The 19,965-nt window shown below is 41.9% G+C and overlaps 1 protein-coding gene across 1 annotated transcript in view; it reads left to right on the forward strand.

The window, feature by feature from the left end:
* The window catches only part of LOC310781925 (uncharacterized protein), an 84,113-nt gene that overhangs the window by 50,913 nt on the left and 13,235 nt on the right, over positions 1 to 19,965 (forward strand). The window contains exons 9-11 of the mRNA XM_083642567.1: positions 9,786 to 9,965; positions 13,433 to 13,606; positions 19,121 to 19,294. Of these exons, the coding sequence (XP_083498693.1) occupies positions 9,786 to 9,965; positions 13,433 to 13,606; positions 19,121 to 19,294 (528 nt within the window). The remainder of the gene's footprint in view (positions 1 to 9,785; positions 9,966 to 13,432; positions 13,607 to 19,120; positions 19,295 to 19,965) is intronic.

Raw genomic sequence — 19,965 nt, forward strand, 5'->3', positions numbered from 1 at the left:
TGTGTCATCAGAAACCACTGAGATTTGATGGGCTTCTCCAGCACACATCAGGACCTTTTGGACAATGATGGTGTCAGTTTCTTCCTGTTGATTTTCTAGATCATATTGGCTCCTTCTTTCTTCCAACCTGATCTCAATGGGGCATGGCTCCTCCCCTGTCACATGGCTCCTCCCCTGTCACCACCAACTTGTGTTTGCTTGTCCTCTGTAGATGGAAAAGCTGATCCTTCCTGGGTCAGTTCCTCACATAAGAGCTAAGAGATGGTGTTTCTAGCTGACCCCTGTCTCTGTGACATCTCGGGTGATGGACTTGATACAGTACTGTAATCAGAGTAGCTGCCGAAGATGAGGTAGGCGTCACTGTCTGATAGGTATGAATTCAGCCGTGTCTTATCATTTTTGATGAAATCGACTATGGTGCCATCAGCTGGCCAGTGGATGTCCAAAGAAGGGCTGATCCATCAATGACACTGGCATTCCTCCTGGAGATTTTGACTTGGAATGACTTCTTCAGTGTAGACTTGGATTTACAAATTTGCATTCCGTCCTCATCCTCCCAGTAACAGTGTGATTATACCCTTGAATCGATGGCATTTAGGTCATAAATTGTGGAGTTGTCAACTTGGATTGATTTGGTTGTTGTCATTGTCTTTACTTTGTTTGAGATGGTGTAAAATCCCTCTGGCTAGGTCTTCTCAAAATCTTCTAACATTGCCTCCCCAATCATTACGGCACTGTCACTGGTGTTGGTGATCTTGATGTTCACGATGCTTTTGCCCCTGGATGTTCGTTAGGATCCAATGGATGGAGGCAGGTTTCCAGTTTCTGACAAAGTCCAGTCCTGTCCATGACTTTGGCATCTGCTTAACCCATGGCTTTAGCCTCCTCCTTGTGATAGAGATGAACCTTTGTAGTATCTGTCTCATCATCTTCCATCTCCTTCATGTCTGACTCAATCTTGCAGCATATGTGGTGGCTCAGGGCCCAGATCTTCAGTGCCTCTGGCTTCATGGTTATTCCAATCATCCCTCCATCACTGTGGCCGTACCTCATGAAAATAGTTATGAACTGATTGATCCACAGGCCATTCCATATTCCACTAATGTGTCACATCACATGCTGCCCCTGGAGAAAATTCCTTTGTGGAGGAAGCTTCTCCATGGAACGAAGATAGTAGAGGCCATACCAGACATGATTGACATGGCCAGCTGCAAAGTAGTAGGTAAGCATCTTCTGGAATGTGGTCAGATGGAGAAGCCAGTCAACCTCACGTTCAGTCCAGATGTATGACATCAGCATCAGCATCATTGGTTTCACCAAGACCTAAACCCAAAGTTTGGCTGTTCTGGTCTGACTCACAATCTGATACATAAGGCTCTCATCAGGTCATCTGCTTTCTGGAAATGTCTTACCGGAACTCCAGAGAGCCCACTATCAGCCATCAGTGAACATAAAGCCCCAACAAAACTCATCAATGCGTGCATACCCCCAAGACACTTTAAGCAGCGCACCCACATCTATAATTGACATGTGTGTCTGTTTGAGGCAAGATGTGTCTGAGCCGAGATGCAGTGTCCCAGCCATTTTGAGTGGGGTGGCCCAGGTGGGGCACAGACTCAAGCAAGGGGGCACTGATTGCGGCATTTAGGAAGGATGTAGAAAGGTTTTCCCTCGTCAAAATTTAGCCTAACGTCACTCTAGCTTAAAGATTAGCCCGCTACAGCCTCTGAAAGACAGTATTGTTGGCCAGCACCCTCAGGATTTTGGGGTGGCCAAATTAGATTTAAGGGGTGGGCAGTGCCACCCCTGGCCACTCCCTAGAAACTCCCCTGCCAAGATGTGTGCACAGGATTTCAACAGTGCACCTAGACCCCTCCCCTCGGCTATACAAGGAATTGAGAATGGAGACAGAAAGTGCCGCGGCTCAAAGCCGGTGAAACATCCACATACGCGCACATGCACGCACACACACACATGCGCACACGCATGCACACACACAGTGCCAGAGAGAGGGGAGTGTGGGAGAAGGGTCTGACTTGCGCAAACCTGCACCGCTTCAACACCTAGGATTGATTTATCAGACTAAAAGTCCTCTGCTAATTGCATGTTTTTATTGGGGGGTGGGGGGGGGGGGGCACATGGGCGGGGGAATCAAATAGGCTACATTATACATGACCTCGTTGCTCCTTTATGAATACACATTGGAGAAAGTAAATTTGATGCATTTGATTTGAGGATTTTGCATGGAATCTCATAAATCCCTATTTGTATGGGATTTTGGCACTTAAGGGGTTAATATCTAAAAATGCTCAAGGGTGCTCACCGGGCACCCTCCTGTATTTTGAATAGGTACCCCCAAACTACAAGAATCAGCAGAGAAAAAAACTTTATCCGACGAAACAAGGTTCATCAAAAAAACAGCCTTTGGCTCCCGGACTATTTTGTTTTACCAGAATTTGAAATGCCCTGCCTGTGAAGCTTTGCTTTGTGATATTACACATTTAGCACTTTTTGAAACTTTTCAAATTCTATTATACAATTTATTCTAATTTATATTATTAGGGGTCCAAGCACGAAGTGCTTGGATCCCTATTGTAATTGTTCCGTTTATTATTATTATTATTCCCCGCTAAAACAGTATGCACGTCAAAAACCGTAGGCGCCACCGTAGCCAGACCTTGCACATAGGTTGGAAATGTGCCCCACTACTCAGAGACAAAAAAAATACTCATATTGACCAGATGGTGGCGCTATAACAGACCCTTTTGCGTATTGAGCCATAACTGCTGAACCATGAGGCGTAGAATCAAAATTCCACATCTGCTGGATTCCCTGGATCAATACGCATCTATCCATATAGACCACGCCCATTTAAGTCTGCTAGATTTTCCGCCATCTTGGACTTTCTCAATATATTTTTTTCCGAACTCGTCCTAGGCCATTTGCCCGAATGAGCCCAAACTTTTTGTGTGTCATCTCTGGACTTCCCTTATCTAAAGACGTACAAAGAATTTGGATACGTGAAACCGTCTTGAAATGATAAATGTTTAAACTTTTGATGACACATGCCCTGACACTAAACACACACAAACACACACACACACACACACACACACACACACACACACACATGCACACACATATACACCTATAGACACACACACACACACACACACACACACACACACACACACACATATACTGTATATATATATATATATATATATATATATATATATATGTGCTTGCCACATCCTAAAATGGCTGCCACTGATGCACTTCATATCCCAGAGTGCCTCACTCCACACACAGGTGTCAGTACATACACACGCACGCACGCATGCACGCACGCACACACACACACACACACGCACACGCACACACACATATACACATACACACACACACACATATACTAAAATGGCCACCACGGCTGTACTTCATCTCCCAGTGTGCCTCACTCACTCACTTGTGGAGGGCTCTGTACCAGGTGCACTGAATCACTGATAAATGGAGATGGTGCAAGACAGTTGCAGTATACAGGGAAAGTTTTTTTAACATCCAATTCAACTTATCTTTGAAACCTGCTGAATGAAACCTCCAAAATCCAAATCGGTGAGTCTAAAGGGAGGTTTACACAATCTGAAATATATGTTCAATGTTATGTAAAGGGATGTATGAAGGTAATTTTAAGTGACACTAATGTGTTGATGTGATTTGAAATGTATTCCTATCTTGTGTGTTTAATTAAAGCCAACTACGATGTTAAGAGTTTTGGCCTTAAAGGGACACTCCACCGAAAAACAATGCTGATTTATTTTGCACATCTCACACATCCGAACAGTTTTGGAGGCATTAATTTAGTTTGACACTTATTGAGTTGATTTGTGAAAGGTATAGTTTGGTTTATTTGAAGTGGGGTCCTATGCGGTACTTGTAGGCCCCTATTCTCCCACAGGCCTTCGGCGCTAAAACGGGCCTTAAACGCAAAAAAACGTGCCTTGTGCCTGCCTCGGGAAGATATCAACAGGGCTTTAGGCTGCCAAATGCGCTTTAGGCGGAATGGGCGTGGCGCACTCCCTGAATGGGCGAGAATGGGCGTTTCGGCCTTAAATATCGGCCTAATGATATCTTCCAACCTGGCGTTAATTTAGTGCTTTGCGCTTTTGAAACCAGGCCTATTCAGTGCGCTGGTTGCGCGGAGCGCTCCTCTGGCTCTTCTCTGTCACCCTTCTCTGTGTCACTCTCTCTCTCTTGATCAGTCTGACAGGCACAATACGACTCTCTCTCTCTGACTCCCTCGCTCAGACAGACACAACACACGTCCCATAGGAAAAAGAAGTTGTAAGTTCACCGCCTGGCTTGTGAAATCTCCCGCCATGCAATGGGCTAATCCATTTCGCTACTAAATAGCAACCAAATGAGCCGAAATAGATATAAAGGTAGATCTAAATAATGTGTAATGGTAACACAACCTGCAATTGTAGAACATTTCAATATTGGACCAAATAAAACATCGAAATGAAAATACCACCCTATGTGAAACATATATGTCATCCTGGGCCTATATATATCCCTCGGCGATTTAACATGATTTAGATAAGTGACAGCGTAACGCGCTTCTACTGTCATGTGCTATACTGTGATGTCTGCTCCAATAACTTGGCCCTACTTCAAATTTAGTTTTACAATAAAAACACATTTCTGCAATGACTTTACATAATGTAGGCTATATTTATGTGCATCAGGATCAGGATCAGGATCAGGATATACTTTATTGTCCCCGAGAGGAAATTTGTCTTGGACAACAGTGCTACATACAGCTGCATCATAAAAAAGAAGACAACACAAAATGACAAAATAACATAACAGGAACAACAAAGGTCTACACATTTTTTTTTTTTTTTTTTTTCGTGAAGAAATGCTCCTTACATATGAAGTGCATGGAATTATATTGCAAACTGACCCGTCAAAGGAAAAAAAGACCCATATAATAAAGAATTGCACTGAGGATAAAAAGATGACATGTGCAAAGAAATGGGCGGGAGACTAGATAAAGTGATCTATGCTACTGTGCAAAAGTGGCTTACAAATTAAAACAAATGGTGATAGAAGCAATTTGATAATAAAACCAATAAAATAGTAAGACCACAGCATGATCACGTTTAAAGAAAAATGGTAAAGTGCATTATTGAAATGAAAAATTTAAAATAATAATAGAATAAAATAATAAAATAATAAAAGGATTCAATAGAAAATTATAAAACAGGTCCCATGAGTTTTTAGATTAAGCAGGTCGTTTGTTTAGGAGTGAGATTGATGTTGGGAGGAAGGAGAGCTTGTAGCGGTTAGACTTGTACCTACATGCTCTGTATCGCCTTCCGGAAGGTAAGAGTTCATATTCTGAAAATAGAATATGAGAGGAGTCATCCAGAATGCGATAAGACTGCTTGATCACAGCTTCCTCAAAGATTGATTGAAGGGACGGGTAGTTTTTTATTCCCATCACCTTCATAGCGGCTTTCACCATCCTTTCGAGCTTCGATTTACTTTGGATGGTGAGGGAGCCGAACCAGGAAGCTAAGCCATATCTGATCAGGCTACCGAGAACGGCATTGTAGAAAGTTAGCATGTTTGTGCTGCTCACTCCGAACAATCGGAGTCGGCGGAGGAAGTGGAGCCTTTGAGCAAGTTTTCCGCACAGGAAATCAACATGCATACTCCATTTAAGTTGGTTATCAAATTGAACTCCCAGATATTTATATGAACCATCATCATCATATGAAGCATCATCCTACCTGCAGCAGGGGAGAGAAAACAATATCTTTCTGGACAAACTTTCACCAATCTAATTAATCTCATCATATAGGGATAGGCTATATTTTTCTAGCTGATGCGTTTAGAACATTCTTTTCACTTTGATCTTGCTATAGTGTAGCGTATTTACATGCTTGCAGTATTTAAACTGCAGTTAGATTGGTTTGAGAAGCATAATAATGTGTTTTGTGTATGGAATAATAGCCTATATATGGAGACAGATAGACGGGATGAAGGGAGGGGGGGGAGCAGAGCGCTTGGCTTTGTCTGGTTTTACTGGATTTCTCCTGGAATTGGAGCTTAAAAGGCAAGCGTGTGACTCTTTACTGCACTTATCCAATGAGCAGACGGTGCATAATTTTACGCTTAAAAGGCGTGGTTGTAATGCTTTAGGCTGCGTGTAGCGCCAACACCAAGATATCGAGTGGACTGGTCCACGCCCATTGATCAGCGCTGCGCCGGGCGCTCAGCGCAGCTTAAAGGCTGACACAACGATAGGGGCCGTAATGTCTAAACTTTTAATGCCACCTACACACACACACACACACACATATATACACACACACACATATACACACACACACACACATACTAAAATGGCCACCACGGCTGTACTTCATCTCCCAGAGTGCCTCACTCACTCACTTGTGGATTGTGCCATGTGGGTGGGAAGATGGATGGAGCTGTGGAGGAAAAATCCACTGCAATGTCCTGCTGATTCATCAATAATGAGATATCCGTTTTAAATGTTCATACGAGGTTTTATTTCCACAATCATCTTTGCGCAGAGGTCTCCCCTTGTCTACATTTGACAATACGAGAGCCCCGAATTATTGTTTACATCACATCTTATACTGAAAACTATCGATGCCCGCCCCTCACCGTGGAGGGCAGTTCTTTCCATTCAGCCATGTAGCTAATCTGATGTTCAGAAGAATACATAACAAGTCCAGTCTAGAGCCACAACAAGACACAGGTTCTCACAGGAAACTCTATTCCCATAGACACTTCCCAAAACAAGACATATGTTCTCACAGAAACTTACATGTTCTCCTTGAACAGCAATCTTCTGCATTGATGAAAAACACAGTTCACAAAATACATCTTAGAAGGGCCATAATTAATAATTAATCAATCAATACACACTTGATCAATAATTTGCCATTACAGAGCTATGGGTATAAAAGAAGTGCAACTGTAACCCAGGTCACCAATGGTTACCATGTAAACATTAAAGTGGGCAGAAACATGTAGTAATGCAATGTGACTGACACCCCTATCAGCCAATCAGAGTGGGCTGTGTGGTAGAGCTCTGTTGATTACCTGCAGCAGGTGCCCTGAATCACAGGGATGAGGGTGGCTGCTGTGGGAAGCAGAGCTGCAGGTTTGTGGAGCTGGTTTTAACATCTTACAATCAATTCAATCTTTAATGTTTGAACTTGAAGTGATTGGTTGCGCCTTTACTGATCTGTAGATATCCACCGTGCCAATGGTGCCAATACTTGACAGAAACCTGTTGAATCTATACTCTGAAGCTGAATTGGTGAGTTATTGTTTGTGTGTTTGCATCATGTAACAGCAACTAGCTGCTTTGTTCATGAAGTGTGCCCAATATGAAATGTATTTTCATTGTTAATGTTATATATATATATGATCATATGTTGATTTTGTTATTCAAATGCATCTTTATTTTGTGTTGTATTAATGCCAAATATTTAAGGTGTGTTTATACATAGTTCTGAACCATAGTTCTGGCCTTGTGTGCTTATAAAGGCGAGGTTTATTTGACTCTATCAGATGGCGAGCTAACTCAGGGAGGCCCAGAGCCTGAATGGAACTCGAACCTGCAACAGCAAACTCATTCCTACCTGGGCGGTAGGATACCTGCAAACCAAACCCCCCTCATTTCATCTCCCCAATTCACCCACACACACACATTGCCAGCACATCCCAATTCACCCATGAATGAAGGACACCACTTCCAAAAGGTAAGTCTACTGTCTTTTCTTGCACCCTATGCCACAGCAGTGACATTAGATAAAACATACAATATCATGCAAAAACAAAATTCCACCTACTGAACCTTGGCCTTGAATCTTTGAATTTGAATTACATACTCCAGATTTTCTAAAGTCAACCTATATGCAAATGGAGTCATGTCAATGTGAACTAGTTGTTATAAAAGCTAACATACTACTTCCTATGACTAATTTGTCTGTTTATGCCATGCTCTTCCACAGATCAACATCACTTGCAAAGTAATCAAACTGATAAAACCCACAACTGAAGCAACAACCTCAGCCGGCACCACCATGAACACAACAACCTTCCTCCTCAGTGACCCAACCATTGACCCAGCTGTGTGGGGGGACTGGAAACCTGACACCGACGACTGGTACCACCTGACAACCTATCCATACATGCATACAAAGCCAATAAATATCTGACAACCACCCCAACCACAACATCAACACCCACCACTGCACTTGAATCATACAGAGAACCACCACCACCCACCACTCAAACCATCTATCTATGGTGAAGTCTCTTCTGCCACCGTCACAAACAAGTACTTCTGTTTTTGGCACGCATCACTACTGTAAACTTTGACTCACTCATACAAATGTCACAAATGCAATCAACGCCGTAAAACAGAAAAACTCAACCGCAAAACACATATCCAATTCTCTCTGTCCATCAATAACCAGGAAACATCATACACCATCCCACTCGCACTTATCACAGCACTGCTTACAAAATCACCAACTCAAATGACAATTGAAGAAGCCATCCTCATGCTCAATCACATCCAACTTGACATAATAGACAATCAAACCATAGCCCTGACTCAGACTTGACTTCAAGACTCGACAGTCCCTCCAAACAGTCCAGAAACCCCGACTCAGCCCCACACAAGGACAAAATGTATTGATACATTTCTTTTTACTTTAAGTTTTTCATTTAATAAAAACTATTTGCAATAAAAACGTTGTTTGAATCATATATGCCTCCTTTGCTGTCTTTTGTCCCCGTTTTTTATGCATTATATCCTAACTCCTTTAGTCAACCTTGAGCTTACACTTTTATTGCCAACTTGTAGATGTCCATTGTGCACAAGCTTACCTTTTTAAAACATCTGAATAACACAAGTAACTTGTTAACTGATAACCTATTAAGCCACTAACAGATTGACTTAAAGGGTGATTTACACAACCTGAATAGTATTCTTGTTATACCTATACAGAGACACTATGAATGTACCATGTGGAGTACCTAGTAACAGTTAGGATTTGAATTTAATTTCATGACAAATGGTTCAAATTCTGGCCTTGTGCTTATGCAGACCAGGTTTATGACTACCACCACCACTACTACAAAAGCATCGGCTTTTCATTGTGACAACCAATTACTTGGATCACCATTCAGGAACAGTTATCCTTTCCTCAATGAGCACATCTATAACCATGATCAGAAGTGTAGAAGCTGCACACTATCTTCATCCGATGGACTCGGAACACCACAAAAGCAACACCTCAGTAAGCTGTCCACTCATGGCTAACAAATCTAAGCTTATCAGGAACATAGGATTTGAAATTATGACAGTTTGCCTAGAAAAAGTCCTCTTTGACAGCCACCATTTGGCTCACCACCACCACCGCTGCTACTTACTACATATTACTTACTACAAACTTGGTACAATTGTGCACATATCAACTCTGACTAAATGTGCAATTCAGTGTCTATATTATCTGACATATAACCCCCAAGTCACCGGAAGCTTGGACCCCGGATCGCCGCTTGCGGCTATATTTATTATTATTATTATTATTATTATTATTATTATTATTATTATTATTGTTGTTGTTGTTATTCAAAGTAGTATGCTGTATATGTTTTGATGCATGGGGGCTTAATCTCAGCTCTGCTAGAATGCTAGAACTAATCTTGCATTAAATCTGTGATCACAGACTTTCTGGCTGTGGACTCTCAAAGACTCACTATGCTTGGCCTGGCCTGGTCTCAGCTCTGAAGTCCAACCCCTCCCATCTGAGAGAGCTGGACCTGAGTAACAACAAGCAACAAGATTCAGGTGTGGAGATGCTGTCTGCTGGACTGGAGAGTCCACACTGTCAGCTGGAGACTCTCAGGTCAGACAGCATATTTTATTTCTGTGCTGACATCAATATTATATGAATATTGTGCTGACACTTAATTGGACCATGTCTGTAGAGTCATTCCATTTGAAATCAGACAGGATGTGGGAGTTTTGCAGGCACCTATTTTAAAAATAAATTTGATTCTGCACCTTCACAAACCAAGCTGTAGTTAGTGCATGGTGATGATGACTTTGTACATTTGGCCTGATTTAATAGAAATCTGGAGCTTATTACTGTAATAAAAATGACAGTAATAACAAGAGGAAAAACATTTTGACAGCTATTATGCACCAGTAGGCTACATGTAGGCATACAAATAGTGACCCATAGCCCATTGATCACATGAGTATGTCATATTCATGATCCCATGTGTGTTCTTATTCCCACATTATTGTACGATTTGGTCAGGCATTTGACCCAGAACTTTCTGTCCAGAAAAGGTGCTGAACTCTTTTCATGTCGGTTCCAGAAGATACTCCCTGTTTGACAAAGATATTGACAAAGATAGTTCCTGTTATCAATCTAGATTGTTCCTCCCTGTTGAATATCAGTGAGATGTAGAAAATATACCAAAACAACATACAGTATTTATCCATTCTGGAGCTAAACAAACGTTTACTTATTTTAACTACTTGGCATTCAGGGCACTGTCGTGTTTCAGATACATTGGGAGACGAAGATGAACCACAGGACATCTATTTGTCTTTTGACACTTCTAGTCTATTTGAAGTGTTGTTTTATTTGCAGAATGTGATATTTGTCATGGCTCTGTATGCCATGGAGAGGTGGTCTTGGTCTGTTCTCTGAGTGCGTCCTCTGAACTTTGACCCTGCGTCCTCTGTATATAAAAACTCCCTTAGGTTAAGTTACCTCCTACTCTCACAGTGTTACGCCCCACTCTATCATCCAATCAGCTCCCTTCTTAGATGTGTGTGTCCTCCAGTAGAGCAGCTACGTGTGTCACCTGTCAAGCAAACCCCCATCTGACAGCTGCCTCTCTCATCTTTGAAAGGAATTCCTCTCTCCCTGTTTCCCTGTAGCAACCAAATGGCCTCTTATCTCTCTTTACGATGGCCTGAGGGGTCATTTCCCCCTTTAGCCCCCACTGTCTCCCCTCAGTATCACACCAGAATATGTGCATGTGACTGTGTTTGAGTGTATTTGAGTGTGTGTGTTCATCCTCTCTGCGCCCTAAACCTGTACGTTTGTGTGTAAATCTCCTAGTCACACCCTGATACTAATCAGACCCCTTTGTTAAAACACTGTGTCTCTGTGTGTCTCCCCTGCAGCTGTCCACTTTTATTGTTCATCTCCCACGCTCTGAGAAGAGCCTGCCTGAGCCTGCCTGCTTGTTTCCCACCTGACCTCCACTCCTAGTTAACCTCTTTAGTTAACCCCTAATCCATAACTACACTCATAACTTAATGATAAAAATAGAAGATAATTATAAGATAGTAGAAAGTAGATGGGCCAGATACGACAGCACAAACACCAGATTTATCTATGTGGTTGGTTAAAGAATTCAAGGAAAATGGACCAGTTAGGAAACATAATGGTCTGATTTCAGATGGATTGATGTTTTTAGTTTTCTTATTTCCAGACAAATTAGTAGAGTATGATGTTATTTTACCTGCTGACGTTTCCGGCTGTAACTACAGCCTTCTTCAGAGCTGTCATCTGACTTCCTGGTGATGACGTGTCTTATCAGCTGGTTGGGCCGGGAAACCTGTCAACATAGGGTTCCCGGCCCATCCATAATTCAGATGGATTGAGTCTATAAGGCAGATATTATGCTGATCCACACTAACAAAAAGGTCAAGTCCATTGTCTCGGGCATAACAATGTTGAGCTACATATTACAAACTGCCTTCTACGCTATTAGGGCATCACAACCCCCAGTGGACAAGTCAGGAATGGTTGTGGCATATTTTAGCTTTGGCGAGTGACATAAAAGGGCTGTCCGCCACGTGGCGGGTAACAAAATAGTCATGTAAAATAATTAAAACTGCGGTGTGTTTTGGTCTTACGACAGTCGCCTTTATTGCAGCCCCCAATCTCTCCTTGCGCGTCATCTCCGGCCTCATTTTTGGCTTGTTTTGGCCGACGTCACATCCGCTACTCTTCTGTCCTGACTGGCCGTGGCCATCTGCATTCTGCAGCGCCTGCTTGCACTGCAGGGAGCTAACGTTACGCCGGTCCGCCTGCTATAGCTAAGCTAACGTTAGCTTGATATAACGTTAAAGGACGGCTTTCCCGTGAGGAAAGCTCTCTCTATTCCTGTCTCAAACCTCATGCTTTGATATCTTATTTAGATTGCTGCACATCTCTCTATTCCTGTCTCAAACCTCATGCTTTGATATCTTATTTAGATTGCTGCTCCTCTCTCTATTCCTGTCTCAAACCTCATGCTTTGATATCTTATTTAGATTGCTGCACCTCTCTCTATTCCTGTCTCAAACCTCATGCTTTGATATCTTATTTAGATTGCTGCACCTCTCTCTATTCCTGTCTCAAACCTCATGTTTTGATATCTTATTTAGATTGCTGCACCTCTCTATTCCTGTCTCAAACCTCATGCTTTGATATCTTATTTAGATTACTGCACCTCTCTATTCCTGTCTCAAACCTCATGCTTTGATATCTTATTTAGATTGCGGCACCTCTCTCTATTCCTGTCTCAGACCTCATGCTTTGATATCTTATTTAAATTGCTGCACCTCTCTCTATTCCTGTCTCAAACCTCATGCTTTGATATCTTATTTAGATTACTGCACCTCTCTCTATTCCTGTCTCAAACCTCATGCTTTGATATCTTATTTAGATTGCTGCTCCTCTCTCTATTCCTGTCTCAAACCTCATGCTTTGATATCTTATTTATATTGCTGCACCTCTCTCTATTCCTGTCTCAAACCTCATGCTTTGATATCTTATTTAGATTACTGCACCTCTCTCTATTCCTGTCTCAAACCTCATGCTTTGATATCTTATTTTCGATTGCTACTCCTCTCTCTATTCTTGTCTCAAACCTCATGCTTTGATATCTTATTTAGATTGCTGCACCTCTCTTTATTCCTGTCTCAAACCTCATGCTTTGATATCTTATTTAGATTGCTGCACCTCTCTCTATTCCTGTCTCAAACCTCATGCTTTGATATCTTATTTAGATTGCTGCACCTCTCTCTATTCCTGTCTCAAACCTCATGCTTTGATATCTTATTTTCGATTGCTGCTCCTCTCTCTATTCCTGTCTCAGACATAGTTCACTGTCACATCTCCAGCTGCTTCAGAATAGAGCAACTAGGATTTGAACCAGTGCTACAGGGAGTGACATCATCAGAGCCTAGATGCCATACTGAACTATGTATCTATATTTGCATTCATTAATAATCTGTTTGTGTGAGTTGTGTGACTGAAATGATCAAATAATAAAATGTCCTTATCTTTTCATATCCATTAAGGTTGGGTGACTGTAATCTGTCAGAGAGAAGCTGTGAAGTTCTGGCCTCAGTTCTCAGCTCCCAGTTCTCCAGTCTGAGAGTGCTGGACCTGAGTAAGAATGACTTAGAGGACTCTGGAGTGAAGCTGGTCTCTGCTGGACTGCAGAGTCCACACTGCAGACTGGAAACTCTCAGGTCAGTATTACTGATACTGTTCAACAGACCACAATTTAAATGTGGCTTTACATGCACATTAATATCAGTGAAAATACCTGACCTCTGTATTGTCCTGCTGATGTGAGTTTTGAAAGCAGCTGAGACACCAACATTTATCACATCTAGTTTCTATCCTGTGCTAGAATATTGCATCATCTCCTCTCTTTACTGCCTCTGTTGTTGAAACCTAAAGTAAAGGATGTATCACATTCTGTCACACATTGAGTCCAGAACTGAAATGAAAACACAAACCAGATCCTTGGGACAGTTTGTACATGATCATAACTAATTTCAGAACAGTGCACTAATGAGAATCCAACATGTCACTGTTTTTAAACAAGGGGCCCTATTCTCCCACAGGCCTTTGGCGCTAAAACCGGCCTTGAACGCAAAAAAACGTGCCTTGCGCCTGCCTCAGGAAGATATCAATATGGCTTTACGCTGCCAAATGCGCTTTAGGCCGAATGGGCGTGGCGCAGTCCCAGAATGGGCCAGAATGGGCGTGTCGGCCTTAAATATCGGCCTAATGATATCTTCCCACCTGGCGTAAATTTAGCGCTTAGCGCTTTTGAAAACCAGGCCTATTCAGTGCGCCAGTTGCGCGGAGCGCTCCCCTCTGGCTCTCCTCTGTCACCCTTCTCTGTGTCACTCTCTCCCTCTCTCCTCAGTCTGACAGGCACGACTGTCTCTCTCTGACTCCCTCGCTCAGACAGACACAACACACGTCCCATAGGAAAAAGCAGTTGTAAGTTCACTGCCTGTGAATGTCCCAGCATGCAATGGGCTTCTCCATTTCGCTACTAAATAGTAGGGGTGGGGGAAAAAATCGATTCACCTAAGTATCGCGATTTTTAATGTCACGATTTTTTGGATCGATCTTTTATTCCAGAATCGATAATCGCAAATTAAATTTTTTTTTTTTTTTTTTTTTTTTTTTTTTTTTTTTGGGTGCTTGCAGTCAGGCCACTCACTGAACAGCAGGCCAGGCGCCGCCTACTGGTTTACTAGTGGTTTTATTACTTTATTAGTTAGTCTGAAGTAATAATTACACTTCAGGGTTAAAGTGGGTGCATCTCATTGTAAAATTGGACCCAAATCTGGCTTCAAACGGCCCAAATTTCACGCGCGTTGGCCCATATCGGCCTGGCCTGCTTGGTATCTAATGCCCGGCCTGAATTATGATCCCAGTCCGCCCCTGTTTTTAACTATATCGCCCAGCCCTACTCATGATATATAATATACAGTCTCTAGTGTATGATTCAACTTTTCCCATGTTCTAATCTAGTGTAAAAAAGCAAACAAACTGAAAAAATAAAAGAAAAAAATAAACAAAAATCGCAATAAATCGTAATATCGAATCGCAATAATCGTAGAATCGCAATAATCGTGAATCGCAATATATATCGAATCGGCACCAAAGTATCGTGATAGTATCGAATCGGGAGATAAGTGAATCGGCACAGCCCTACTAAATAGCAACCAAATGAGCCGAAATAGATATAAAGGTCGATCTAAATAATGTGTAATGGTAACACAACCTGCAATTGTAGAACATTTCAATATTGGACCAAATAAAACATTGAAATGAAAACACCACCCTATGTGAAACCTATATGTCATCCTGGGCCTAAATATATCCCCTGTCAATTTAACGTGATTTAGATAAGTGACAGCGTAACGAGCTTCTACTGTCATGTCCTACTGTGATGTCCGCTCCAATCAATTGGCTCTACTTCACTTTTTAGTTTTACAATAAAAACACATTTATGCAATGACTTTACATAATGTAGGCTATATTTATGTGCATATCCTACCATCCTAGCAGGGGAGAGAAAACGATATCTTTCTGGACAAACTTTCACCAATCTAATTAATCTCATCATATAGGGATAGGCTATATTGTTCTAGCTGATGCCTTTAGAACATTCTTTTCACTTTGATCTTGCTATAGTGTACCGTATTTACATGCTTGCAGTATTTAAACTGCAGTTAGATTGGTTTGAGAAGCATAATAATATGGAATAATAGCCTATATATGGAGACAGACAGACTGGATGAAGGGAGGGGGGGGGCAGAGCGCTTGGCTTTGTCTGGTTTTGCTGGACCACTGGAATTGGAGCTTAAAAGGCAAGCGGGTGATTCGTTTATTGCACTTATCCAATGAGCAGGATGGTGCATAATTTTACGCTTAAAAGGCATGGTTGTAATGCTTTAGGCTGCGTGTAGCGCCAACACCAAGATATCAAGTGCGCTGGTCCACGCCCACTGCGCCAGGCGCTCGGCCTAGAAACTACGCCGATGCAACGATAGGGGCCAAGGAGTTTACACGAGGATCTCTTCTTCAGAAAACCTGTACAAAAGTTTGCAAAAGCAATACTCAAGAATAAACAATAACTATTATTAGTGCTGGCTGGTTGATATGGCTGAAAATGTTAAAATCATAAGAAATTTAATATCAGGCAATATAGAGTTTTATATGTAAAAATAACTATTTCTGTCCAGTTTAAAGGGTTAATTTTGCACTTGTAATAAAGTTGAATAGATGGTTAACTTTGTTCTAACAAAGTGATTGCAATTGCAATTTCTGTTTGATTATTTTAATTTATTGTTTAAAAAAGCACAGATGTACAGTAGCAGTCACAAAAATGTGTATAAAGTTGAAATGGAAGTTATTTTTTAATTGGACAACATTACTGAAAGAAAATAGAAAGGAATGGTCATGATCTTGATGTTATTTCAATAAAAGTTAAACTTGGACCCTTTTGTTACAATTTTGTTGGGGCGGTGGGGCATGAACATTGTTCCTCCTCCAAAGTGGGGCATGACAGAAAAACTTTGAGAACCACTGGCTTAGGGGGACCTGATGGAGTCCAGTGCCGACCAAATTTCATGCAATTTGGCATAGTGCCACCTACTGGCAAACACAAAAAGTGATTTATTGAACCATTCGTCTGATTGACTTCAAGCTCGGGGAGTGCGCTTAGGGGGACCTGATGGAGTTTAGTGCCAGATTTCATGCTATTCGCCATAGCGCCACCTACTGATACCTTACACATACAACACAATACCGGGCCGGAGTCCGAGAAAACTAGATTTAAAGTTGCTTATATTTAGACATTGTGAGTAAGAGCAGAAATAGATAAAGGGTCTGATATATTATATAGACCTACATGTAGTGTGAATATTAAATATGTAGTTCTGAACTGTCACAGTTTCAAATGTGTGAATTTCATACAAAAGTACACTCATTAGACTGGCTCCATAGGGTCCCATTAAAAAGGTTGAAAAAAGTATAAACTTAAACTACGATTTCTCAAACAGTACGAAAGATAAATTAAAGATAATTTAAGGTGATAGAGTCCTAAATGTGGTGACTTGTTTAATGTTTAAATAGAGTATCTAGCTTAAAGTATGAAGGAGTAGTTAGAGTTCAAAGAGGGTGTGGTTTCATCATGAACTGCTGTTTAAAATGAATGGCAGTTGCACCCTGAAATATAGACAATCTGTTTGTTTACAAACATACTGATTCATCTATACTCGGTACTGGGTACTCGTACTCGGTCCCGACCTATTCATCCTATACATGCTTCCCCTTGGCCAAGTCATTAGCCGGCACGGGTTATCATTCCACTGCTATGCTGATGACACGCAATTATATCTCAGGAGCAGCCTCACCTCCATCTCCATCATCCACTCTGACAGCCTGCCTGGAGGAGACAAAGGCATGGATGACGGACAAATTTCTACAATTAAACAGCTCCAAAATTGTAGCCATGCTCATAGGCACCCCCCACCAGATCAAAACATGCCCCATAACCAGCATCTCCTTCTCCGGCCACAACCTCTCCCTTTCAACCACAGTCACCAACCTGGGCGTAAAAATGGACCCTCAACTTCAACTCGAGACACACATAAAACACCTCTGCAAGACATCATTTTTTCACCTCAGGAACATCGCCAAACTCCGCCCAACTCTCACCATGCCCGATGCTGAAAAACTGGTCCATGCCTTTGTCTCCTCCAGGCTGGATTACTGTAATGCACTTCTCATCGGGATCCCTAGCAAGAGCCTGCAAAGGCTCCAATATATACAAAACAGTGCTGCTAGGATCCTGATGAGAGTGCGAAAGTTTGACCACATCACCCCTGTCCTCCGTTCTCTCCACTGGCTTCCCATCACCTCCAGAACCGAATACAAGATTTCCCTTCTGACTCACCAGTGCATCCACGGCAATGCCCCCCCATACCTCAAAGAACTTCTCACCCTCAAACCCTCTACCCGATCACTCCGGTCATCCAACTCCAACCTCCTAGAGCAACCCAAGACAAACCTGCGCACCGGGCGACCGGGCTTTCTGCTCCACCGCCCCACGTTTGTGGAATGCTCTCCCTGACCATCTGAGAGCCCCACAATCTATTAACGCTTTTAAAACTGGACTCAAGACTCACCTTTTTAGCAAAGCTTTTCCTTAAAACTGTCACTTTTAATGTCCTTTTAATGTTCTTTTAATCTTTTAATTTTTTATTATCTTATTTTCCCTTTTAATTTTTATCCTTTTAGTAATTTTTATTATTTTTACTACTGTAGCACTTTGAGATTTTACCCAAAATGAAAAGTGCAAGACAAGTTCAATTTATTATTATTATTATTATTATTATTATTATTATTATTATTATTATTATTATTATTATTATTATTATTATAAACAGCAATTAACCTCAAACCTCATGCTTTGATATCTTATTTAGATTGCTGCACCTCTCTCTATTCCTGTCTCAAACCTCATGCTTTGATATCTTATTTAGATTGCTGCACCTCTCTCTATTCCTGTCTCAAACCTCATGCTTTGATATCTTATTTAGATTGCTGCACCTCTCTCTATTCCTGTCTCAAACCTCATGCTTTAAAATCTTATTTAGATTGCTGCACTTCTCTCTATTCCTGTCTCAAACCTCATGCTTTGATATCTTATTTAGATTACTGCACCTCTCTATTCCTGTCTCAAACCTCATGCTTTGATATCTTATTTAGATTGCTGCACCTCTCTCTATACCTGTCTCAAAACTCATGCTTTGATATCTTATTTTCGATTGCTGCTCCTCTCTCTATTCTTGTCTCAAACCTCATGCTTTGATATCTTATTTAGATTGCTGCAGCTCTCTCTATTCCTGTCTCAAACCTCATGCTTTGATATCTTATTTAGATTGCTGCACCTCTCTCTATTCCTGTCTCAAACCTCATGCTTTGATATCTTATTTAGATTGCTGCACCTCTCTCTATTCCTGTCTCAGACATAGTTCACTGTCACATCTCCAGCTGCTTCAGAATAGAGCAACTAGGATTTGAACCAGTGCTACAGGGAGTGACATCATCAGAGCCTAGATGCCATACTGAACTCTGTATCTATATTTGCATTAATGCATAATCTGTGTGAGTTGTGTGACTGAAATGATAAAAGAATAAAATGTCCCTATCTTTTCATGTCCATTAAGGTTGAGTGACTGTAATCTGTCAGAGAGAAGCTGTGAAGTTCTGGCCTCAGTTCTCAGCTCCCAGTCCTCCAGTCTGAGAGAGCTGGACCTGAGTAAGAATGACTTAGAGGACTCTGGAGTGAAGCTGATCTCTGCTGGACTGCAGAGTCCACACTGCAGACTGGAAACTCTCAGGTCAGTATTACTGATACTGTTCAACAGACCACAATTTAAATGTGGCTTTACATGCACATTAACTCATTGAGTGCCATGGACGAGTATGTTCGTCATTTCGTTTAGTAACGTAGAGTGCCAAGGACGAGTATGTTCATCAATTGCGTTTTTTGACGGTGGGACGTGGATCAAAGCATCAGGCATCTCCTGTACAAATATGGGAGCTATTGAAGGTGTATAACCTATTTTAAGGACTCATTAGGTGGCGACAGTGCTCTCCAGATTACAGAAAGGTCCGGAAAACTGCAGGAAAAAGCTGTGATCAAAGAGAAACCGATGCATGCTGCAGCCAGAGCCATATAGATTGCTCTGTCTGCAGCTGAAGTTGGCTGCGAACATCAGTCAATCCGCGCCCACAACTTAGCTCCTCTGCCTCTGTCTGTCTGTCTGCATATAGTTTCTCCACACGATTACCCGCCAGAAAGGCAGCACCCGACGCCGAAGGGCCAAACCTTTCCCTGCAGTCCCGTTTGGCATTTCCTTGTCGCGCTGGGAGCCGCCCGGGAGCCGCCCGGCGCAAAAACGGAGGCTCCGAAAATAGACTGGGTGCGTGTGGGGAGGAGTTTGCAGCTGAGGGGGGGAGAGGGGGGTGGGGCACGCAGGCTCCACAGAACTACACCACGTCACTACAT

This window comes from Poromitra crassiceps (genome assembly GCF_964638095.1).
Source record: "Poromitra crassiceps genome assembly, chromosome: 1".
Classification (NCBI taxonomy): Eukaryota; Metazoa; Chordata; class Actinopteri; order Beryciformes; family Melamphaidae; genus Poromitra; species Poromitra crassiceps.